This window comes from Pseudonaja textilis, chromosome 2, assembly GCF_049901715.1.
Source record: "Pseudonaja textilis isolate UNSWEBS1 chromosome 2, rPseTex1.2, whole genome shotgun sequence".
NCBI lineage: Eukaryota > Metazoa > Chordata > Lepidosauria > Squamata > Elapidae > Pseudonaja > Pseudonaja textilis.
Window position 1 is genome coordinate 223,138,072 of NC_141991.1, and position 26,277 is coordinate 223,164,348.

At 34.2% G+C, this 26,277-nt stretch overlaps 2 protein-coding genes across 3 annotated transcripts in view; one reads left to right on the forward strand and one right to left on the reverse strand.

The window, feature by feature from the left end:
• OCLN (occludin) overlaps window positions 1-26,277 on the forward strand; it is a 389,915-nt gene that overhangs the window by 154,637 nt on the left and 209,001 nt on the right. The gene's annotated exons all lie outside the window — the stretch shown is intronic.
• MSH3 (mutS homolog 3) overlaps window positions 2,440-26,277 on the reverse strand; it is a 47,211-nt gene continuing 23,373 nt past the window's right edge. For both annotated transcript variants that reach the window (XM_087927119.1, XM_087927120.1), the window contains 12 exons: window positions 20,888-21,020; window positions 20,216-20,403; window positions 19,920-20,088; window positions 16,650-16,714; window positions 15,668-15,784; window positions 12,657-12,764; window positions 12,285-12,399; window positions 11,226-11,383; window positions 8,791-8,977; window positions 7,858-7,987; window positions 7,140-7,314; window positions 2,440-3,432 (listed from right to left, as the gene is read on the reverse strand). In XM_087927119.1, coding sequence (XP_087783245.1) covers window positions 3,303-3,432; window positions 7,140-7,314; window positions 7,858-7,987; window positions 8,791-8,977; window positions 11,226-11,383; window positions 12,285-12,399; window positions 12,657-12,764; window positions 15,668-15,784; window positions 16,650-16,714; window positions 19,920-20,088; window positions 20,216-20,403; window positions 20,888-21,020 — 1,675 coding nt within the window. In that variant the 3' untranslated portion in view covers window positions 2,440-3,302. The remainder of the gene's footprint in view (window positions 3,433-7,139; window positions 7,315-7,857; window positions 7,988-8,790; window positions 8,978-11,225; window positions 11,384-12,284; window positions 12,400-12,656; window positions 12,765-15,667; window positions 15,785-16,649; window positions 16,715-19,919; window positions 20,089-20,215; window positions 20,404-20,887; window positions 21,021-26,277) is intronic.

Sequence of the window (26,277 nt, forward strand, 5' to 3'; positions counted from 1 at the left end):
GCTACTTCCGCTTTGTTGACGCAGCTGGGCATGATTCCACCCCAAGACACTGGCCTCCAGCCACTGCTTTTTCAGTGAGAGCGGACTCCAGCCACCATTCTTTTCCAGTGTGAGGGGACTCCAGCCACCGCTCTTTTTCGGTAAGAGCAGTTTTCAGCCGCCGCTCTTTTACAGCACAAGGGGCCTCCAGCTGCCATTCTTTTCCAGTGCAAGCAGGTGGCAGTTTGAGCCTGAACCAAGGCTGCAGGCACTGCCAGCTCACTTCCAGCCGGCAAAGAAGTGGTGACTGGAGGCCGCTTGCACTAGCAAAGACGTGGCAGTTGTCACCTCGGTTCAGGCCAGCAAAGAGATGGTGGATGAAGGCTGCTCAGGCCGGTAAAGTGGTGGTAGCTGGAGGCTACTCATACTGGCAGAGGCAGTGATTGCCGCCTCTATTTGGGCTGGCAAAGAGGCAGAAGCTACAGGCTGCTCGCACCGGCAAAGAAAGACTCACCAGGCAGACAGACAGCTGGGCCAAAAAGTTTTTGAATCTGGTTACAAACACATACTTGGGTGGTGATCAAACACAACCCTGACTCAGAAATTCCTGAAGATGAAACATTAGAAGACAAAGAAATCGCCAAAGTTATGAAACGAATTATGGTTGTGACCAGAGGTTCTACTGAACATACAATTCAGTGATGGTGAAGCAAAAGAAAAGATTTTAAGAGTTTGAAGCTAGGAAAGAGAATGTTCAAAGAGGTTATTGCATCAAACTGATAAAGCTTTGAGAAATTATTTATTGATCATAGTTTCACTGTAGTCACACTGATTCTCTGCAATTTATAATGGAAGACCAAGTATTGCCAGCTAGTGTCAGAAAAGTAAACCATTGCAATATGCTGCACATGAAACTGTCTTTGAGGATGGAAGCTTCAACTGGCTGGAAATGCAACAGCCTATCTGCTAAATGAGGGAGGGCAAATTTAGCAATGTTACTGATACCACAGCAGCTCTCCAGTACCAGATTGCTTCTATATTGAATCCAAAGTGCTGGTGATTACAAGGTTAGTCTTACAAGGTTTAACCTACATCCTCCAGGAACTTGCAGGATCATCTTTCTGGCAAGGGTTAGCTTGCTTTTATTTATTTTAAAATGGGTCTTCAAAACGGTGTGCGGGTGGCTGAGAACCCATCAATATGCTTTCACAATGGCTGCCAGCACTCAGAAACACTGCCTGGTTGATACAAAATGTACATATTTCCTTTAAGAAGGCACTGAGTACTTCCATTTTTCTTCAGAACATTTGGGCATTGGTAGTAGAAAACCTTTTTTAATTCCATTAGTTTGGGATTTATTTATTTTTTGTATTCTCTGTTGCAAACCATTATGTGATTCAGGAAACATTAATAATTTTAAATGCATGAATGTATATATAAATAAAATAGAACAGTTTGTAATTTTGTGATTAACAAAAGTCCTCAAAACCCCATAAACAAGTGTCTCTTAAAATCTAGATCCCTTCATTCTTATCTGCACTTGTAAGCACTACTTTAAAAATTGGACAATCATTTGCATATATTTGCAGTTGCATGGCAACAACTTCCTGAGATATAATCAATAAAAGAAGTGTGCAAAGTGCGGTAGCCATCTGGGACAATATTTTTTTTCCTTTTTGGCAACCTCCCAGTTTGCAGCGGCTTCCATTTCCCAAACAAGACACTAGCATGGCATGACAGGTTCAGCTACATACAGCCAGCCAGCCAGTTTGAACTCCCTTATAATAAGGAACTGGAAAAAGGTTTTCTGGAGGTTCCTTCAGTCAGCACAAAATTTAGTATCACTTCAAGAGTTTTTAAATAAATATTAGTCACTATTTATTTACTGTCACTGTGTTTAACAATCTGAGATACTTGACATCTCGTTATCTATTCTGACCTTGACATATTCAAATTAACTGTTTTGTTCGACCTTGTAAATTTATATTCATTAAGAGTATTAAGAGCTTTGTAGTTTGTTTTTATCTTAGAAGGCTATATAGAATACCATTTGAAACCTCACAAACCATTCCAGTTCATATGTATTTCTTTTTTTTTCTTTTGTTCTTTCTTTTTCTATCTATCTATCTATCTATCTATCTATCTATCTATCTATCTATCTATCTATCTATCTACCTATCATCTATCAATCCATCCATGTTTATCACACATTCCACCATTTTCTTGATGAACTGTAACTGCAATTAATTGAAGATTGCTAACTCTAATCTAAAAATTATTCTGCAGGAAGGACAAAGATCGATTCATTTTTTCAAAAAAGAATAGTAGTATAAAATATGAAACTTCATTCTGTATTGTTCTATAAAAAGAAATTATTTTGCATTTGAGAAACCCAAAGAATTAATTTATTCTTCTGCTATTTTAGTTGTTTTAGAAATGAACACATTTTTCACAACCAGGTATAAATAGAAATTTATTTTAATATAATTTATAGTTACATAATTTTCATATTTCCATCAACAATCATAATCATCCACCAGATAGGGAAAAGCTTTTCAGATGTATACTAACTTTTCAGATATATACAATTCTGGGGTGGAGGGATATATGATGCCTTGACACATAATATAGAAAAATGTAACAATATTTTTATTTTCAGCATATAAAGTCACCAGATTTTTGGAAGCAATTTGAAAAATTAAAAAATTGAAGTTTAGTACAAAAATATCCACTGATATTAAATAATGCAACGTGGATTGTTTTTGCTTTCATAATTGGCCATGACTTCATCAAGATGATATTATATAAAATATATTTTGCAATGATTTCTAGCTACAAGGGTCTGACAAGGTGACAAGAACTCTGTGAAATGAGTATACTTGCTTTAAAAGTAAAAACAATAGCACTACGGAAAATGACTTCTATATTCCATGTATTTGTTAAACAAACTCCTCCATCATGCTGTTATTCTGAGGGGAAAAAAACACAGAAGTACCTTTTGGTTACCTGTTCATTTCTTTCCACAACACAAATGCTAATCTAGGTGAAAATTATGTAATTTTCATTATGAAAACAGAATGAGATGAAAGGCTCTTTAAGATTTTTGGATGTGGAGGAGTTCCTAACATTTTAGTTTATGTACTCCATTCTGCATAACTCATTCTTGAAGTTAGTTTACAGAAATTAAAACCAAAAGTGATTATGTGAACTAGGCATTGTTATTAAAATCTATTACTATATCCCTAAATGATCTAAAATTTTACTTTATTCACATATATTTCTTCTTCTGAGATATTATTAAACCTTGTATTCTATTTTCATTTTTAGTTGGAGAGCTCTGTGGAATTTTTAAATTGGCTGAAATCATTATCTACTTCAGACGCATATTTCCATCTTCGAAGTTCTTCAATGTCATCGGTGTTCCATAGTTTTGCAAAATGCATCAAACATTTTCTAAAAAAAGTTCGATATTAAAAAGTATTAATCAATCATCAACATGTAAGTATCTCCACTCTTATTTCATATGCATAAAATATTTATATACATTAAATGATAAACACAGTAATATACTTTCCTACTTGATAATGCAAAATGAACATAGCATACTTTGTATCAGAAGGGAGTTGAGAAAACAGAAGCAAAACTCCCCAAATCTCTGCACAAAATTCACTGAAATAGTCTTACATTAACTTAAAAATTAAAGTTAAATTAAAAGGGCATATGCTCAGCTTCATTGTGTAATTAAGAACAATTGGTTTTCATTCATGTTAAAAATTGACACTTTATATTTTAGTGTTTAGGTTTTTCCATTTAGCTCCTACTCTCTGGAATCAACTCCCTCTTTAATACTGTGTATCTTTAGGTTTCCTAAAGTTTAAATAGTCCCTTAAAACTTTTCTTTTTACAGACCTTTATAAGCCAAAATAATCTTCTTTCTTTTTAATCACTATTATTTATGGGTAGTTCTTGCTTAATATCAGTACATTCAGTGATTGTTCAAAGTTAACTAAATGATGGAACTTATGATCAGTCCTCAAAGTTTCAGCCATTGCAATGCCCTACAGTCACATAAACTAAATTCAGGCCCACTCAAGCCCACCCCATTTATGATCACACCATGCAACACTATGTACTGTCCAGGCCCCCCTTTTGTGCTACGCTCTTTCACACTGGTGCTGCCAGAGCCCCTGTTCACATCCCACCCAGAGCCTTGTCTTGTGAAAGGTGGCCCTAGTTGCAAAAAACGGACCTACCAGCCGTAGTGTAAACTGAGGTCTTGGTAGCTAGTGAAAGGAGCTGTGGCTAGTATAATAGTAATGCAGAGCATGGTAGGAATGGCAGCAGGTAGGCAGCCAGCCAAAAGAGAAGAGATTGGGGGAGACAGGAAAAGTTCAGGAAGGGGTAAAGGAGGCAATCCTTTACCTTACTTGAGGCTCAGATCTGGGAGGGACCAAACCAGAAATGGCTTGAATCAGGATGCGTCTTCACTTAACAATCAACGGGCTTCAGTTAATAATAGCAATGGGAACCGTCAGGACTGCTAATGTGATGGACTCACATGCCATCAAAGTCATTGAGGGTTTTCTCCATATCATAGTTACACTGTATTACATCATATCTTATATTGTTTATTATATTGTTTTATTGCTGCTGTTGCATATTATTTTTTTGTACATCTATTGTTCATCTTTTGTTCATCTACACCAGTGATGCTCGTCTAAGTGCCCAAAGTGCGCACACACATGCATGCACACATACCCAAAATGCAAGGCGCACCCCCTCGCATGCGTGACCCACGTCTGCCCCCTGCACATGCGCGTCAGAGGCCCAAGGCACACATGCATGCACGGTGGAGCTGAGCTGGAGTGACGATGTGCGTGCCCACAGAGGGCTCTGTGTGTTACCTGTGGCACGCGTGCCATAGGTTCGCTACCACTGATCTAGACCAACAGGAATGTCCTAACTTCTATAGCAAGACTGTCAATAGACCTTAAACTATGACTTAGACAACAAAACTTAAAAATTATTGGATTCTTATCACACTTGCATAGAAGAGGCTTACCTAGGACAGCTTTTTACTGGAGATGTAAGGACATGGTTCCTTACAAAGCATTTTTTACAATGTCTTATACTTATTAGGTTTGAGGAGAAAATAATGAATTATATAAATGTGACTGTGTAACAAAAGTTGACTTTTTCAAAGGATAATACTCTTTTGAATTATATATCTTGGCCATGGAATTTGACAACTGGACAACAAAAATGGATTCTGAATGCTCTTGCTGATATTGTAACACTAAAAGATGTATTATTAAATGTATTGAAGACTTGATTTCACTTGCTACTTATAAGTGGATTGCTTATAGACATAAACTTTGTATGGATAATTATAATGAAATATGGGACTCATTTATATAAGATACAGTAGCTTAAAAAGCATGATAGTTACATAAGTATATTAGAAATGAATATTCATTTTTATTTCACACATACCTACTTGCAAAAGTTTTGTATTAGATAATTATATATAGAATTGTAACTCTTTACCATAATGACTTATTATACTTTATATTTTTGTTGTATTTTTTCACTTATTTTTAAGCATGTGTATTTTTATTATGTATTTTTGTGTTTTGTTTCTTGTTTTTTCTTTTTCTGTTACTATTTTAAAAAGCAATAAAATATTTTAAAAAGTTCTACTGGAATAATCAATTAAAAGGTATTATGATTTTTTTCTGGATAAAAGTATTATTATCAAAGGTAACTGTATATTCTAATGTTTCTTTTGCACATGACAATTGATTATGCACATCAACATAAATTAGATCACAACTGCTTGCAAAGGCAGTTTAACATTCAAATGTTTGCTTTTTATGTGCATTTTTCTCTCTCCCAAATTCCCTCACAGAAAATACTAGGATTAACTTTTTTTAAAGTAAAAGGTTACAACTATACTGTTATTACAGAAAATAAAGTACTTGCATTATAGTTCTTTAATATTACATTACTAAGGGATAAGAATGTGGGTTGTACCAGGGAATCGTGACTGGAATTTTTAAAGTTTTTAATGCTGGAGGACTTTAATTTCCTCTTCTTAGGTTGGGTCCAGAGTTGCTCAGAACTTTGTGAACACCATGGAACTATTTCAGGTTATTTCAGCCTCAAGTCAAGGGTGATCATATCCTAAACCTATTGTTTACCTTGGAACAATTGACATGTGATCTGAAAATAAGGGGATATTGTCATCAATCCCTTTTCTGCTTAGCTGCACATTTTCTATTCATTCTTTTCTGTTAAAGAGCTATCTCTAATATAGAAATATCTTAGCTCTATGTACTTCTAGACTATTACTCTTTTCCACGTTAATGTATAAAATACATCTTGAAGATTAGGAAAATATGGTAGATTAAAAGAGATATTATATGAATTAAAGCACAACGTTATAAATTATTTCCAAGTGATGGCCAATACATTGGAAAACTATTCTAGCGGAAAAGTTGACTTCTCCCCAAAAAATCAGTATTATGATAATGCAAAGACTATTTTTTATCCTATTTAAACTAAAGTTTTTTTATATAACATAAGCACAATCTGTTAATTACCCAGTTCTAGTTCCTAAGTAATGTGTTTAAATAAAATAGTATACTGTTAATAAAATTAAATACTGTTAATAAAAATAAATAGAAAAAACTTTCTATACATCATATCATTGCATACTATGTTTATCTGAGAAGAAAGCAACCTTTCAGGAATTTTTCCAAAGAAGTAGATTGAAAACACAGGCAAAAATCTGCATGATACACAGCTTTTAACATGGGGAGCTGACAACCTCAGTTGAAACCAATCCTAGAGATTCTTAATAAATTATACAAGATATACAGTTCAGTTCTGTACATATATGGATTTGCATGTATCCACATAAACACATACATGCAAGCCAAAAATCACATTTCACAAAAGCCCAGAGCAAACAAAATTATATTAATAAAAATATACTATTACAATATCTATTTCTAAAATTAGTTCCCTTTATTTAGCAAATATGTACAACTCCTCTCACAGACAAATGCATAAACAAACATGCACACTTCTGAGTTGCATTTCTCCTTGACATTTATAAATGCCATATTACAAAACAAGATGAGCCAATCTTTTCTAACCTTCTCACATTAGCTGATCTTTCTAGTTCCTTTGATTTAAATGCTGCCTTTTTAAGAATTTCTTTTGGCACATCTGCCAGTTTAGCAACATTTAAGCCATAGCTTTTTGCAGCAACTTCTTTAGTTATTTGATAAAGGAAAGTAACACAGTCAAGATGATTTTGTTCTTCAAAATCTAAAAAGAAAAAAATGTATTAATTACTTTACAATGAATTCTTTTAGTAAGTTTTTGAAGCTATTTTTAATCAGATACATGAAAATCCCAAAGTTCTACAAATAGAATTCCAGAACATTCAATTTTTCTCCGGAACATGTTGATTCAATTATTCTAGACATGGTCTGGCAGTTTTATGGAACTTAATCCTCTAAACTGGAAGTGCTCTATGGGTTTTTATGGGGTTTAGGACAAAACATATCTGGAATACTACAGATCCCTTAAGAACAGAGGATTCATTCCTGGAATAAAGACTAAGCCTAAATATCACTCTGAGAAGAAACACAATTCTGGGATTTTTCTGAATGGTCAGTTTCAGCAATCCTTGTTGCCCACCAAAGACACCTAGTTTTCAGTAATTCTAACTCTGTTGCTGAATATGTTTAGCTTTAATCAAATTGTTCTAACTCTTATTAAAATGACTAAAATTAAGAGATAGACAATCTAGCATCTTTAAGGAATTACTGAAAAGAAGATATCAGTCCGATCAATTTGATATCATACCATCTTCTGGTTTACTATCATCTTCATTCACTAGAAAAGACATATGGTAGTTCTCAACATGGGTCGGATAGGTTCTTTCCAACTCACACAGCGGAGGATAATGGGTAACAAATAGTGTCAATGAACCAACCTAGAGAGGAAAATATATTTTTAAGATTTGAAAGTATGTCATCAACTATCAGCAAGCTGATAACCTAACTATCATTTTCCTTTAACTAAATCTGATGTTTTAGTTTTGTCCTACAGCATAAAGTGCTCCTTAATATACATTAATATTTAGAATTTTTATACATTGTAAAATGGGGCGCAAATTGATCCTTTATTTTGCAGGTTAATCCTGGGTTATACAGAGGACAAATTCCTTCATCTAATTTCAGTTATGAGAAGTACCCTACACTTCTAACAGAAGTTCTGACATTAACTAAGTCCTAAAGAAGCATGACCCATTTGTGGTAGCCATTCACTTTCATACAAGGTGGGTACATTTTTTAAGCTGGTGTTGTTAGTGTGAGCTACAGTTACAATTTTATGTCTGTAAATATAATTTCAATGATATCTTTATTAAATTGCACCCCATATATACAAGGTCCTGTTCTGAGCATCTCAACATCTGAAAAACTTTCCAACTATTAGTCAAAAAGCAGCCGAAGTAAGAATCTTAAGAGACTTTCAAGAACGTTGTAAAAGCAAGGCTATAATGGGCAAAGTTGGTAAATACTGATTTGATTGATTTGTAAATATGTATTCTTGTTTTAATTAATACATTTTGTACTGATCTCATATGCAAACTATCAAAAATGTTGACCTTAAATTGACTTAAAATTCAATAAGAAGCTGAAGGCTTGCTATATATAATATCTATTTCTCCCACATTTTATTTAAGATTATAATTTGCTAAGAATTATACTTAATTGAATAATATACAGTACTTACATTCTTAATGAAATGTTCTAGAGTAGCATAAGCAATTGCAATACCATCATGTGTACTAGTTCCTCTTCCCAGTTCATCCAAAATTACTAGTGAATGTGAAGTTGCTTTTTGAATAATTGCTGCTGTATCCGTTAATTCTTCCATAAATGTACTGCGACCTCTAAATACATTGTCTGAGGCACCCATTCTGCATCCAAAAACAAATGGACAAAGTATTGCGAAGTCTGAAAGATATCGGCCTGGCCACTCTCCAAGCCTGATAAAGGTTTGTAATTGGGAACTATCTTAAACGACTGTTGGCTGGGACTTTGTTGGAGAGGAAATTCATTGTAAATTAAATAAAAGGGGCTTATTGGGATGAGGACTCAGCTTTGTGCTGTTGGGGAAGCCTAGGTCAGGACAGCAACATGCTCATGATATAGATATATTATTCAAAACTAATTACTATGCCACTATATAAAGCAAAAGTGAAATTTACCATTTCAACAAATTTTATATCGCTTTATTATTTTAAAAGTTTTTGAAATGTATTCAGCACTTTAAAAATAATTCATCTTTCTAAAAACATAAAAGATAAAGCTTGAGTTATGACTGTACTGCTTATTTGGCAGATCAAAATATTATCCCAATATTATAAGAAGATTTCAGCTTCTAAGCCCTGGTAAAGACAATAGAATGGCATTATTTAATAATTCTGTTTACTTAATTTAAATAATTAATTTGAAGAAAACCCAAGACAGATACAACTATTCTAAAACTCCTTTACTATACCCACCCCGAAAATGTATACTTCCTCTACTAGGATTTGTCTTCCATATCTATTTTTAACTGTTGTCTATTTCTTTGTTTAATTAGAAAATTTTTATGGTCACACATCTTAAAAAACAACTAGTCCTCAGGGGAGGAATAATAAAACACTATAAACAAAATGAAAGATACAATTAAATCATAATGCAGTAACTAAGACATTGCATAACTAACTTATAAATTAAAGCATGCGTCTGTCTATCTAGGTTGGTCCTTCCAGATTTCAAAGGAGCCATGCACCATGACACAATTATTATTGATCAATAGAGCTGGTCAACATTAATATAATCTCCCACTAAAATTATTACCAATAATTTTTCATCTTTTTCACTGCATGTTATAAACTGAGTGAACTGATCCAATATAAGGAATTATTCTCAAATATTAATTAGGAGACTCATTAACACATATCAAATTTACCTAATTGGAAATTAGAAATTAAAGAATTTCAAAGCTAACAAAATACATTTAAGCATGTTAAGACTCAAAAGATGTATGTCAATAATCCAATTAAAATCATAAATACACAGGTATATATGTTGTACAGGTAATCCTCATTTAATGATGGTAATTAGGACTGAAATTTCTATCACCAAGCGATGCAGTTGTAAAGTGTTACATCACATGACAACATTGCTTAACGACAGCAATCCCAGCAGTCCTTGTCATCAATAAGCAAGGATCATGGGTTGTTAAGCAAAGATCTCCTCACAACTACTTGCTGACTTGCAATAAGCAAAGTCAATAAGGAAGCTGGCAGGAAGTTGCAAGTCCTAAAGGCTTATAATCCGGCCAGTTTGCAGGTGGACTTCTGCAGCACAGAAGAGGTCGGGATGGCTGCTACAGGGTAAGAAGGATGCATAGATGGGCCACCATGGGTGGAACCTGTGGGCACACGGGACTATGGAGTATGAGATTTACAGGTTTTTGTATTCCATAGCCAAGTTCTTCAGGGGAAAAAAAGGCATGGGAGTTCAAATGACTTATAGGAGTGTCTTACAATCTTCCCTGCCAGCTTCCCTACTGACTCTGCTTGTGGGAGAACCTGGTAGGAAAGGTCACAAATGGCAATCACATGACCAGAGAACATTGCATCATTAGAATGAACCGGTTATTCTGTTAGCTTCTGGTTGCCAAGTGCCAAGATTGCAATCACATGACCACAGAGGTGAGTGGGTGCTGAGACAGCCACAACTTTGAGGATCAGTTGTAAGGACCATTCATTCAATGCCATTGTAGCTTTGAATGGTCACAGAATAAGTGGTTGTTAACTGAGAACTACTTGCATCTGAATATATCAAACCTTTTTTTGAAATTCATTTTCTCTTTATTAAAGTTATAATAGAGCTATGCTACTGTTATAATTTTTTTCATTCCATTACATGATGTGCTACTGGGGCTGATTTTCTTCATAAAGCAGCAGCATTCTTTAATTAGCTTCTACATTAGAATTAGATAGCCTGTTCACAAAAGTATCCACAATAGGCATGTGGAGGTACAAGACAAGGGATTACTGCTGTAGTCTTAAAATGTTAATGTGAATGTTTTGTGATAATCCTAAAAAAGGAAAAACGTAACATTAAAACTGAAAAATAAGAGCTACCCCAAAAATGTGTTTGTTATCTTACCTGGTGAATATACCATCCACAATACCAATTCTTACTTCTTCAGCTGATACATAAGAACCAATCTGTGCCATGATAGTAATTAATGCAACTTGTTTTATGTAAGAGCTCTTTCCCCCCATGTTAGGTCCAGTGATTACCATTACTCTTTTACTATTTTCCTGGAAAATGAAACATAATTAGATTATTTTAAACCAAACCTCATGCAAAAGTTTCAGGTGATCGTATACAGACCACCTAAACAGATTCCAAATTACTACACCAAAAAATTCTAATTTAGGGAGCCTCAGTAAGATTTCATTCACTTATTACCACTGCTTCGCAAAAATATTTAAAATTCAAATGACAATGTAATTGCAAATGTAATAGTTATATGGCATTGTTAGAACTGTTTTAAAAAATAATGTCATCCTGGAATAAAAAATATTTTTATATTAAAAATCTGGAGTGTTGTATGTAAAAAAGCACTTCTCCACAAAGGAAGCAGCAGCATCGAAGGATTTGTTTGTGTGCATTGCTGTTCTTTGCCTGAATTTATGTACATACATATTTTCTAATCTAATCATTCAAATCTAAACATGGATGGACAACTATGAAAAGATGTTTTGAAGCACTTTATCTGTAATACCCTTGTGGTTATTCAAAATGTTTGCATTAAAAACGTATTACAATATTCTGTGTGATAAAAATCCATGACTAGTCTAAATGAGTTTTCCTCATCTCTGCCACTTCAGATGCCTCAAAATCTCTTCTAGAAAGACCCAAAGTTTAGAATATATTTTAGACCATGCAGTAAATAAAGAGCCAACACAGAAATAAATGTGAGACTATGTAATTTTATTTATTTGAATATTATTTATTCATATGAATATTATTTATTCATTTTCTAAGTCTACAACTTAAGTGTAATGATCTAAAAACCTAGGCAACTTAATGGTATATTTTGAATCTTTCATGGGAATTGCTGTTTGGATGCAGTCACTGTATTATTTAACAGTTTTCTAAAAACTTAAGTCAATGTTATGATCTTCTAATTATTTCAGTTCTTATAAGTTTACTTACTGATAAGAATGTATCATTCGGAACATATTGCTGATGCTCTCCTAGTAACACATCTATCACAGGATGTTTCCCATTTTTTATCATTATTTCTGATTTTTCATCTATTATGACAGGTCTGAAAAACAAATATGTTTATAGACTGAATGTGAAATAAAGGCCCCAAATCATACATTTGCCTTATCGAGCTTGAAACAAGCCAGCCCACTGATAATAAATGAAGCTCCATCAATTCTACCCAGAAACAATCTGATCTGGAGGAGAATCTCTAGGTTTTCAAACATGGCATGCAAGAATTGATCAGTACTTTTGTAAATTTACAGTGTTTCCTTAAATATTCCAGTACTGTTTTTTTTTTTAAAAAAAAACAATTACCTGCAATAATCTCCTTGTTTGGCAGCCTCAGCCAAGGAAAAAACACAGTCCACCGTTGCTAAATGATCCACAGCTTGAGAGAGTGCATGATAATGCTCATTAAAATGACTATAGAGAGAAGTACATTGGGAAGGAAAAAGAATGAACGAAATATTAATACAAATAAACTCTAGTCTAACCTGTCAGCAATGCTACCTCCGTACGAAGTTTCTTACATGCGTTGTCTGTTTCAATACATAGTCTAAGCGTAAATCTAGTTACACATACACAGTAAAAAAGAAATTTTGATAGGTTTGATGGTTTATGATGAGAAATGATACAAAGAGGTTGGGAAATTCTGAAAGGGGAACATTCGTAGCACTTTTTAAAGGGATTTTTTTGTCTGTCAAAAGCTGCCTGGGTACAGCAATGTGATCAGGAGGAAGAGATGAATGATCCATCGTGAAGGAGTACTATGAAAATAATAGTAAAACTCAATACAGGTAGTTCATTATTTATGACAACAATTGAGACTTAATCTTCAGTCACTAAGTGAAGAGGTCATTAAGTGAGACAACACATGATATCTTCGCTCAAAGTTCACAATCCTGGCTGCAGCCATGAAGCCAGGGTTGCGGTCATTATCACCAGGGCTGCTAAGGGGGTGGGAGAAAGAGCTGCCTGCCAGAAGTACTCGTCTCCATACTGGGATGAATCCCTCGGGGGTGGGGGGGGCAGCCCTTTTGCTCTCAAAAAGCTGCCTGCCAGAGGGACTCTGCGGGATGCCAGGCTGAATCCCTCTGGTGGGCAGCCTAGTTGCCCTCAAAGAGGCTGACTGAAAACGGTCTTCACTGAAATACAGCCAGGATTTTGGGACAGAGTGATTACAGCATGGGGTATCTGCAGCCAGCCCCCAAAGACAAGAGAACTTCTTCTCATTGCCGAAGGCTGTTTGCAAATATCGTGTTGCAAATGCTCTTGTGTACCAAGTTCTTGTAAGGATTTGGGACTGGGCCTTTTTTGGCCAAACCCAGAAATCAGAGGAAGTCATGTCAGCAACCGGTAGCAGCTTATGAGTTTCCCTGCCTGCTTACTTATGACTTTCTAGATAAGCAGGCTGGAAGATTGCAAATATGATCAGATGATCACAGGCACTTAGCAACCAGTCACAAGTGTGAACAGATTGCCAAGCAGCAGGACTGCAATCACATGAACCTGAGGAAACTGCAATGGCCATAACTTTGGGCATTGTCATTAAGCAAGAACTAGCTGTGTAGAATTTTCAGTTGTCAAGAATTTTATAGTAATGCATATATAAACATATTTACATACTTTTATGATTGTATTAATACTGTTGTATTTCTATATTGTATTTTGTTTGTTATATTTGACCATATTTTTTAAAAAAGCTCCAAAGGGTTTTATTGTGCAATTAATTAGGGCTCTAGACTGAAAAAATCCAGACAACTATAAGATGGCACCAAAGTATTTCAGAGTAACAGTTTCGTCTGGACTTACAGCAAGATTTTGCAGCACAAATTTGGCAACTCTTGTGTTTAGCTTATGGTATCATCTAGACCAGGGGTGTCAAACTCACGACAACACATTGTCGTCATGTGACGTATCACAACTTTTTCTCCCTTTGCCAAAACGGGGGTGGATGTGACTAGCACATGACATATCCGGCCTGCAGGCCGCAAGTTTAACACCCCTGATCTAGACTGTTGTGGCCCGCCAGCAGCCGACGGAGTTGGCAGCAGAGTCAGATAGCGAGGAGGTTGGGGAGGAATCTGGGCCAGTCCTGGAGGCTGAGGAAGACTCGGACGAGGGCTCTACGTCAAAGGCAGAGATGGGGCCAGGGCAGGCTGGCAGTCATCAGCTACCTGTGGGCTCTGATAGCAGTGAGACAGGGGACCTTCTGGAACCGGTTCCCAGCCTGTGCATGCGCAGTTCTGCCAAAAGGAAGGAACAATTAAGAACTCAGGGTTGACGTGGGAGTAAGGCCACAGGTGGACGATGAATGGCCCCTCCCATCAGGATTGAAAGAGGAGCAAAAGGAGAGGCTTTTGCAGGAAACAACACACTTGTTCGTTCATTCTAGCATCGTGAAGATTTGTTGGTGTAACCCAGCCCTTCCCTGTCAGCACTGCATGTGGAAATATTTACCGTGCAGATTTCCAGGATAGATAAAGTCTGAGATAATTAGTATACCTTTGCAAGACTGTTTGCCAAGCTGTTGGCTGAATGTGAATGCACTAAATTTAATAAAAGAGGTTTTGACGGGACTCAGGGTTGGCTTATTGCTTTTTGGGGAAGTCTAGGACAGAACATAGACTACTTTGGTACAACTGTTTATGTCCTGCTACTTATTCAAATTACAAATCATCTATATTTCTGATGTTCTTTATGAGTTGTTCTCAAAGCCATCAAAATAATAAATTAAGCTATTTGTGGACAAACATTTTGAACTGAGGTCATATTTGAAATTATGAAAGCATATTGTAGACATACTCACTTTTGGCTATGCCAAAAGATTTGCCTATTACAAAATGGCTGTTGTGACCAGACAGAAAATTCCACAAAATATGAACTTAGTTCATATTAATGCTCTCTGCTATCTATTTGGCCCTGGGGCCAAAACTATGCTGCAAATAAATATGTTGTAAGATATTGGTTCTTTGTTTTGCAGAAAGCCACCTTCCTATGTATGTTGTGAATTTAAGAAAATATTTAAAAAAAACCTGAGACTAATTATGGATCTTAATAAGCAGCAAAAAGTATATTTTGATGCACATCCAGTAAGTACCAATGAGTACCATGTTGCTTATCAATAATCTAAGTCCATAAAAATATCAAAACTTCCCTAAAATACCATGTTTGTGAATTTTAAATATATTCCCATTAAAAATGCAAGGAATGATTTTAGCTAAATTATACAAAATCCATTAAATTTTGATATGTCAGTTATCATAATCTGTTTCTATTCTGAAACCTACTTATTACAATAACAAAAATAGACTTTGTAAACTTACTCTAAAAAACACAGCCACTCCGCATTACAGTCAAGGACCAGTTGCTCACGTAGCTGATTTAGCATTTTGTAGTTTTCTACAATAAAAGGAGTGTGGAAACGGCTCACAACCTTTGTGCTTGAATCAAATAAAACATAAATGTGATTAATCAATAAATTTTTCCGCAGTACATAAAATTAGGTCAGCATCTTCTTAGGATTAATATTTCTAAGAGTTCATTATAGTGTGTGTGTGTGTGTGTGTGTGTGTACACACATAAATACACATACCCTTCTCCTATAGGTGGTTTGTGTCTTCTTAAATCTCAGGTCCTCTACCATAGGTTTGAGAGATTCTCCTAGCATTGCACTCTTGTGGAAAAAGAGCTCTGATGTCATTCCTGGGATCTGTTGGAGTCACACTCCCAACTTTGGAGTCACAGCCCCAAGTGCTCCTACTATCACTGGGACCAGTTTGGCCTTCACTTCCCATAGCATCCTTTCTACTTCCTAATGCCCTATCACCTGGCACAATTTGGAGGGGTGGTGGTGTCTGAGACTAAATGAAACAATTACATCTTCCAATAAGTTTGCATAGGTCTTCTAATATTGCCCCAAATCCTTATGATCTGTAATACCGATGCCAGCCAATTTGGCATAGTGGTTAAAGGAACCAAACTAGAAACCAGGAGACCATAAGTTTTAGTCTTACCAACTGTAAACTGTATCAAGCCAACTGTAAATAACTTTACATCAATCATTCTCTCAGCCCTAGGAAGAAGACAATGACAAACCACTTCCAAAAATGTTGCCAAGAAAACTGTATGGTCTATTTTGTTGCTAGAGGCACACCAAAAGTGATATTATAAAAAAATTATACTGATTCATATATTTACTTCAGCACTTTATAATATAAGTTCTGCCATCAGAAGCATCAATATATAAGCACCATTGAAGTAATTAATACAATAAATAGTAATTAGGATTTATATTAAACTACATACCTGCTAACTTTAATCCAATCTAATGGTACAGAAGATACAACTGAATTTTTAACTTCAATCTGAAACTGAAACACCAAACAATAAAGTATCAAATGATTAATACTGTTTTAGAACAAAATTCTGTAGTACTTGAATAAGGTAGAAGTTCTTCATAATTATCAGTGATGCATTTGATGACATAATTCTGTCCCAAAAATGTTAGTATGTATAAGGAAAAGAATACAGCAATAGAAGAAATAGTCAAGCAACTATAAGATAAACAGGAATACCAATTCAATTTTCTATTACTATCAAGGCTATAAATTTATTTCAGATAAAGAATGTATAATCACCAAACTTATACCAGTTTATAGAGCAATGTATACAGATTTTCAGACTCTCAAAAACACAAAGAAGAAACAGAGGCAACTTCAGGTAGATAAACTAAAGCACCAATCCACAGAATACTTCTGGATAGTCTTCCGTACTTCATGTTATCTCCCAAGATTGAGACACAAATTTAGAATTTGGCAGAAAGCATTGGTTTGAAAATGAAGCTTTTGTTTAATCAAAATAAATAACACTGCCATTATAGTTATAAATAATCCCTTAAAACATATATAACAGTTATAACAAAAGCCTATGTATCAAATTCAAGGAATGCAAGGAATCTTTAAAGCTCTCAGGTTCCATTTTCTATGCAATACAGGAATCCAGATGAAAGCAGATTATTCTTGTCATGTTTACAAATTCACTTCCACAATTTCACTTCCATATTTACAATTCACTTCCATAATTCCACTGTGAAACCATTTACAATGTTTGGAAATTTTATTCATGTCAAAACTGCTTTATGACCTGAACCGTAGAATGGTCTTCTTCAGTATGATAACTCCTTAAATTTATATTAAGTTTAAGAAGTTTTAAAGTATTTTAGAATGCCACCATGTCCTACAAAACCATCAATTTTATGGCTAAATCCATCCAGCTCCCTCAAGAATCTGTTATTCTCTTTTCCATATGAATCTTCCTTAACATGGATTATCCAAAAGTGGACGCAGTAAAATAGTTATATAATACACAAAGGAATGGAATTATTACTTTTCCATTATTTCAGATGACATGTTTTATGGCAGCATATGATTGTTTTTGTCTTTTCTGCAATCACATACTATCGCTGATTTATTCTGTTAGTTGTTCAGCTCATCTACTAAAATCATATTGAGTTGGCCTTCCATCCACAGGATAAAATTTATTGATATGTGACTACATAACTCTTAGAACTTGACTATCACATACTGCTTTTGCTTCATCAGATTCATCCAGACTATATTTTATAAAAAGCCAATTTTGTATGACAATAATATAAACAGCAATTGACAATTAGTACTATCAGTGTTTACCAACCTATACTTGTATCCTATTTTCAAAGATGAATAGAATAATTGCTTTGCTGCTCAGGGAAAGAAAAACAGAACCTTAAAGTTAAAATCTGGATGAAGCATTGAGAAAGTTATTATGTACATACTTGCTTATGTGATTGTTGGTAAATAGGCTCATAGTAATTATGAAGCAACCATAGCTCTCACAGTCATCATACTACACTGTAATCTATAAACTACTGTTATCTATATTTTGATATCTATATTGCTATTGATATTGCTAACAAAGTGTTATTTTTTCATAATTAATTATTGTCAAAGGACATAATGTAGTTCACAATAATTGAACAGAACTGATCTAAACATAAATCAAGGAGACCATTTTGGGAGTAAAATATGAGATATAACCCATAACAAATTTCAATAAAGCCTCCTATGTCATACTTGTAGACTTGCATTAAGATTTTGATTTGCTTGTTTGTTCCTCATAATCTGTGCATTTGTACAGAGATACTGAAAAATTGGGATCATAAAATTGATCCACTATTTTCATGCTCATAAATGCTCACAATTAAATTAAAAGTCCTTTTTTAAACATAAAATTATAATATGAAGATAATGAATTGATGTGAACTTCATGTTCCTATGGTCTCATCAATTTCCATCTCCTTGAGAACAGTAATTAAGATATGAAATATTTTTTATTTGTCTTTGAACAGTCATAGATTAGCAATTGCACATGTGTGAATGCAACTGCTTTTAAACTATACACATATTGATTGTGAACTTGGGAGTTATAGGCCCAACACAAATTAGCTGGGGAAGCTAATTTCCCAAGCTGGAAAAGCGTCACAGGCAAGATGTGCTTCTTATACCAATTGCATGTAAAATAAACTCATCCTTTCCCAGCTTGGAATATCCTAAATTGTGCTGAGTCTATAATTCCCAGATTCTCAGCCAACAGACATTGTTTAAGAGCAATTGCAATTTCTATACTCATTTAGTATGTTTAGATAACAACATATAAATCCAGGATCCAAACATTCAAACAATGTTTTAAATCTTGTGTTGTGAAATTCAAACTAGGTTTTCTTGCTTATGGAGAAACTGTATTCATGAAGTGTTTTAAATTGAATCAAAAATTCAGTAAAGAGATCAGTGAATATATTCTAGATTCTCAAATATGTCAATGTGCTACAAAACACTGAGATCTTAGAAAATTGGAAATATATTACTTCGTATAGTATTCTGCAAAGTTTTCAGCTCTAAATAGTCTGTCTCTTTGCCAAATATATTATTTCCTTATCATATGTTAATATGATAGCTGAAATGAACCTCAAAACATTTCTCTATTATCATAATTTTAATTACCCTGAGTTAAAAAGAGTTCTGGATAAGACATTGTCTTATGACATGTCCTATTAAATTGTTCTCTTTTGTGTCCCTGTACCATAAATTAGCTAATGCACTTTTATACAGTGTTTAGTTCTTATAATTACTGTAATTAACATTCAATTATTGGCAAAGGTATGCTTACAAACAGATATTGACATTCCCTAACTTATATTATGACAGTTGACACTTTTAATAAAGTTTACTCAAAATTTTATTTTTATAATATAATTTTTTGTACATTGTTAGTAAATTTACATACTAAATACATTTTTCTTTAAATGTTACTAGCCTTAAAACAACTCATACCACTCCTAATCTTGTTAGCAAAAGGGATTGTGGAATTTGCATTCCAAATTACATAAGGGCGGTAAACTGTTTAGCTCTAATCTACTCAGTAAAGGACAACAAAACTGTTGCTGTAAAAATATGATCAGAACTACATGATTGATAAAATTCATTTAATGCTGCATAGACAAACACAGAACATAACAAAGTCAATATAGATATATATTACCTCTTGCCCTGATACTGACACATAGTCCACAGAGGAGGAATTTAGCATTCTTCGTACATCCTGAATATGATTCTGGATTTGACAGAGTACTGCCTGAATCTCATCTCTTCTCTTCCTTATTAAAGGAAAATCATCAAGATCCTTGAATAGTTCAGTTTTGTTTCCAATTCTAAAAGAAAATTCAAATTAATTTTTAATTCAATACCATGCATATTTGTTTAACTCTAAAAGGAAGTCACTGCATCATACCTATACAGTACCCACCAAGTTACAAATTATATGCTTAATTTACTTACTTTGCTGCTTCTTCATTAAGTTTACTTAAATATTTTTTTGTTGAACTAAGCAATTCAGGAATTTCCAAGAGGCTTTTATGCAGCAAGGATGCCCGCACTTGGACTTGTATAGCTGGAACGAGTGCTTTGACTGCTGTTTCCAAGTTAGAGAGTGTGCTTACTACCAAGTAGAATTCTTGAACAGAACACTGAAAACATAAACAAATATCATTTAAAATGATCCGTTCTGAGGTTACAATAGTCTTGCAAAACTTCCAAATCTAACAAATGAAGTTCTTTAAGATGGCACAGAAATCTTTTTTATAAGTTCGAATACTCTGATAATATATAATTTTGGACATACACTGAAATATATGTGTCCTGATATCAACAGTTATGGTAGAAAGAGAATTGACTTAGTTATTAGATGTTTAAAACTGAAGTAATTTAAATAAAATTTTAAATTATGTTAAATACCAATACATAGCTTAAAATAGTCAATGAATTTTAAATAGCTAGCATACCAGGAATATAAGAAACATGCACAGTTTTAAAAGTTTAAAATTGCCATTGTTAAAAGCTTAGATATTTCTAATTATTTTCTGCCTTACAATGTATAAAACACATTTCAGGAGAAGTTGCCTGCATTGAAATATAATAAGAATGTGTTTCTTAAATTATCTGTAGTCTTACCTTTTTATGATAAATACTACAGATTCCTCTCTCAACATCTGGAACCTTATACAACAGAGACATGATTTGACCAAGAACACTTGATTCTGAGAAGAGAATCTCAGACACTGCATCAAGTCGGGAATTAATTTCACTGTACAATAGAGGATAAATTAGATAAATAAAATCTTACTCCTTTTCTGCATTTTCAATAATTACTCCAAATAATAATAGAATAATAATGATCTATGGATGTATTATATAACATGCCTTGAAGAAACAGACTCTCTTATTTTGATGCTAAAAAGATAATATGAAATTAATCAAACTACCTTTGATTATAAGAAATACCATAAATGGGACATCACAGTTCTTCTTGTGTCCAGGATGCACTTTGATCTGACCACTTAGTCTTCTATATTACAAACATCTTCAAAATCATTAAGTTTTTGCTGTTATTACCAAACAAGCAGGCTTTGAATTTTTTGCTAGGAGGAAACTGCAAACCAAGATACTCCCAAGGAGAGGAAGGCAAACCTGCTTTGTTTCTCTCGCTGTTGGTAGCAACTAGATTGGTTCTCAACTCCGTTAGTCACAGTTTTTTCCCCAACCAAAATATTTCAAAATTTGTCACTTTACATTAATGGAAAAATTCTACTGACATCTCCTAATAATCTCCAGCTCCTGAATCTCCCTCATTTCTTCCTCCCATGCCTCTATCTTGCTTCATTACTTCTATTTGTGAAGAGAGAATTACTTCTATTTCTCAAAGGGTTAAGTCTACATTGATGGGTTTGTGGGTCCTATTACTGCTGCTGTCACCACCTTCAACCTCATTGCTGCCTGTACCACTCAGCTAATTAGGATGGCACAAACATTGAAGTTGTTTCTTTAACTTAGCTGGGAGATGAACTAATCTCTATTTACAATTTGTAAATCAACTTGGTTTCATAAGTCATTATCTGTTAGTTTTTATCAGTAATTCATTATATACAGTAGGTATTGGCAGAAACATGCAAATTTCATTATGTAATTTACAATATAGTATACCAGTTTGAATTAGAGTATGATAACGTATTATGACAGAGTCTAAAGGCTGTGATCCTTTGCTGTAAGGTTAATCTGCACTTTAATCATTTTCACATATGGCTATGATACACAGTTCCAATGATCTAACACCAACATGGCAAATACTGTGCCTGCAATAATCCTCTGTATTAAAAAGGGAGAGTAGGAGGGAAAGGGTCAATGGGCACAATCTGATATCAAGTGACCTATTTTTTCTATCTCTCACAGAATCATGTTTTGAAATACTGTCCCAAGAATAATACACTATAAAATCATAGAGGATTATCTTCAGCTTACTTAACAGAAGAAACATACCAATATAAAAGGCAGTTTTAAATGCTTTTTACGTCAGTTCTATGGTAGTTCTATTACAAATAAGACTATCACAAATATTATCAGACACTAGCAATTCAAAAGATGTTTTCATTTTATTTGGTATTATCCTACACTATTATAATTTACATGTTAAAAACCTGCATTTAGTATAAAATAGAATTATATAGAATTGAGATATTTAGTTTAAATTATTTACACATTTCTTTATTCAACTGAATGCAATATTAACCTGATTTCAAGCTGGGCACAGTGACAAAGTAAGGCTAGGTGCAAAAATAATAAATATCCTTATCCTTAAGAGAAATAGCCAGCTCTTCATAGCTGGAGCTGACACAGATATATAGAATGCTCAATTTCCTTATTCTTAGTTTTTGGTTATAAATTTACGTCCTTTATTTTTGCAGTCAATTGATTAATCTACCCAAGCCATATCCTTGAAATTTCTATTGGCTGCTAATTCAGAGAATGTGGGAATTCTGATACAAAGTCTTACATGGGTTTTAAGATGATTGGGGCCCTACTTTTCCGTTTTCTGAATATTGGAACTATGCTTGTTCTTCTCCAATGTTCTGAAATCATACCAGTTCTCTATGAGTTTTCAAAGATTATACTCAGTTGTTCTAGATCACTTTTCAGCCCTTTCAACACTCGAGAATTAATTTGCATATCCCTGGAGGCAAATTCATCTAAAGTAGAAAAGAGGGGAGGTGTCAACTTACGTAATAAAAATTCTTCATAAAAATAATGTATATGTGCATATTCACATGTATACATGTGTGTGTATACATACATATATAATTTTATTAAGAATTTTTATTATAATAACAAGATCTAATGTAAATTAAATTTAAAGAAAGGAAAGAGAATACAAAGAATGAGTAAAAAATGCAAGAAAAAAGAAGGAATATGAAAGAGGAAATATCTGTCATGCCCCTGGTGGAGACTGACTCTGAGCAGTCAGAGAAGGACCCAGACCCATCCCCTATCCATCCTAGGGCACGCAGGGAGGAGAGGATCAGGGTAAAATGTGGTCTACTCGGGAGGAGAGGGCCATGATCCTCTTCATGGGTTGCAGGTGGGAGATTTGCATAAGAGCATGGACCTGCATGCTAAAAGATGCTGCAGACAAATTAGTGCTTTATTTCTAAAGAAGGTTTATCTTGGTTGGCATTCTTCCAATGGACTGTACCTGGTTATCTTCTGGCAATTATCTATCCTGGTCTGTCACGCAACTTAATTCAGTGCGGTCTGTTTTTGCTTTTTGCTTCATTATCAGCTCTTCAATTGTGAACTGTATTTCTTGCCATTGAAATGTTATTTTGAAAATAATTTACTCCTCCACTGTGAACAGTGAAGCCAGGTTGAAGGCATTAAAGGACCTTTATTTATGTTTTGGTTTTTGTTATATTTTTGAGATACTCTGGGTCATCAAAATATCTTCCAACTTTCATCACAAAGAGAAAAAAGTTTAGTGACTCTTCACACCCCCTAATGTTACAAACATCACAACATGGCCAGGGCCCATTATGGTTGTAGGTTGAGGACTACCTGTATCTCATCCCTTATCTACAAACAAATCAATAAAATAGCATTTTTTCAGTCCCAGTATCAGCCGAAAATCCATTTTGCAGAAATAAAAATGAATGGTATAAATATTTAGTTTTTAAGTTTTGGTACTAGAAAAATGAAACATGTATGTGAGGAGATTAGTAAGTAAATCTCCAAATTTGAATTACAATGGAAAGCAACAGGAACTGATCTCCCTTGCATGTAAAAGAAAGTTAAATTAACTCCTCCCTCCACCCCCCAAAAATCTTCCAATTTTCATTGGAGGCAGAAAGATTTCTTCTCTTTTCTTAACCATCTAACTAAAATTCTGACAATTCTATGAGGTCACTAACATGTTTTCTATTGCTATCACTCAATCTCTTTCTAGCATTATTTTTATGAAATAACATTTTTTCAGAACAGATGAACACAACTAGCGAAAATATTCATGAATGCATTTAAGATAATTATGTGTAGAATGCAGATCTAACTCTCTTCGGCTAAATGACAATCAAGGACTTTTGTTATGCATGAATGAAGTGCAATTTCAGCAACATGTGCCAAGAAAATTAGTATACCAATGAAAAAAGATGAATGATTAAATGCTTGCTTCACTTACACATTGATTTAAATACAATATATAACAGAATAGTAAGATGTGCTGATACTTACATGGCTTTATGAGTTCTAATTAACTATAACTTAAATAACTTCTACAGTGGACCATGTGTCTGACACTTTGAAAGGTAATATTGCCCTTAAATAAATAATTTGGTAGCATTTTCTACAGTAAAGACTTCATATCTGAATCCTTACCCACTGAAAATCTATAAACAACCAGTATACATCTCTGAGGAATGTAGAAGTAATGAGACTGCAACAACTTGGATTTTGCCTGAATCCCTATATATTTTCTATGGAGTTAGTACTAACCCTGAGTCCTAAATGTTCTTCTGTTTTTTACATCAGTGCCTTATATAAGGGATATGTTTGCATGTTTGTTTTTTTGTTCAATTTATATCCATTACAAACAAAAAGACTCTTGGCAGGCCACCATCCAGGATACTCCCATGTCCTTTTTATAAAAACAATGTTCTAATCATGCTTTTGCTTTCCTAGTTTTGTATTCCTGTACTGCTGGATTCATTCAGTCCTATCATTCGGTTAAAACTGTATTGTTTGAGCAATTTAATATATTACCTAAAATAAAATTTCATTGTTTGCACATCATTTTTATTACAACAGATTACATGACTTTATGTTAGCAAGCTCAAACAATATTAAATTTCCCTAAATGCAATACAACAGACCAGCCAAATGCATTTCTGTTTTACATTGCTTTTGAAAGACAATGAAACATTTACTGTACATAAAGCTTTTGCATAACTATGAAAATCTGTGCTGCCTTTTCTGAACTCGTTCACATTAGTGAGATAAAGCACCTGAGGTATTTTTTTAATATAGATCTTTTGATCTTTGTTCTAGAACAGCAACATCTGCCTATCCAACAGGGTTAAGCAGGATAGGCTCCTCCATCATTCAGGAGTGCCATTTATAAGGGTCATAGAAGCCTTCCTTTTTGCTCTCCCTCTTAAAACTTGCCCTGAACATTCATGTTGCCCCTTCCCCATTAGCACTCAGAAATCTATTAACTTGGCTACCCAGATGGAAGGGTAGGAGGTGAATAAGAAAGATGCTTGTTCCTCAGAAATGGTTTTAACTTCTGTAGAGCTTGCAACTGTTTCTAGGTTTGAATACAGAGGGTTTTTGCCACAACTTGTACTGACAGTATCATTCTTTTATCCTAAATGCTATAACCATATTTTCATCCCTATGTATACTGGATTACCAGTATCTTCATATAATGGAACTGCATTTATTGGTGATTAAGTAATCAGTTTACAATATCTAGCATAAGAGGTTTACCCATATGGAATTAAATTCGTAACTACCGTATTATAAGATTCCATTATCTATTATGTTTTAATATCATATCTACCCCAGCTTTGCTTCTACATCAAAATATTGTGATACTAATTGCTGATCTATGAATCCTTGCATTTCACCACAGAAAAATATTAAAACCTTGGTCTGGAAAAACTCAGTCCAACACTGGATCAGAAACCGGTTCATTTCACATATATAACATATTGATATGTTGGCTTTTCTTCTCTGTTAATAGCCCATTTACATATTTTCCTCAGATGACTTTAAACTATTTTTCAAATTTTCAGCAAAATTCCTACTGTATCTAGAAGAGGCTTTAGACACAGATTGGGAAAACTCTTGGGAAAAGATGAGCTATCTAGCATAATGTTATAATGAAAAGCTGTTATCAGAACGATTCTGAACTACAATTATAGCACACTTAGCTGCAGCCACAGTAATTTATCACAATGTTGAGAGAGGAAGTTGGTTGAATACACACTGATTAGGGGAAAAAACCAGCTTTTTTGATA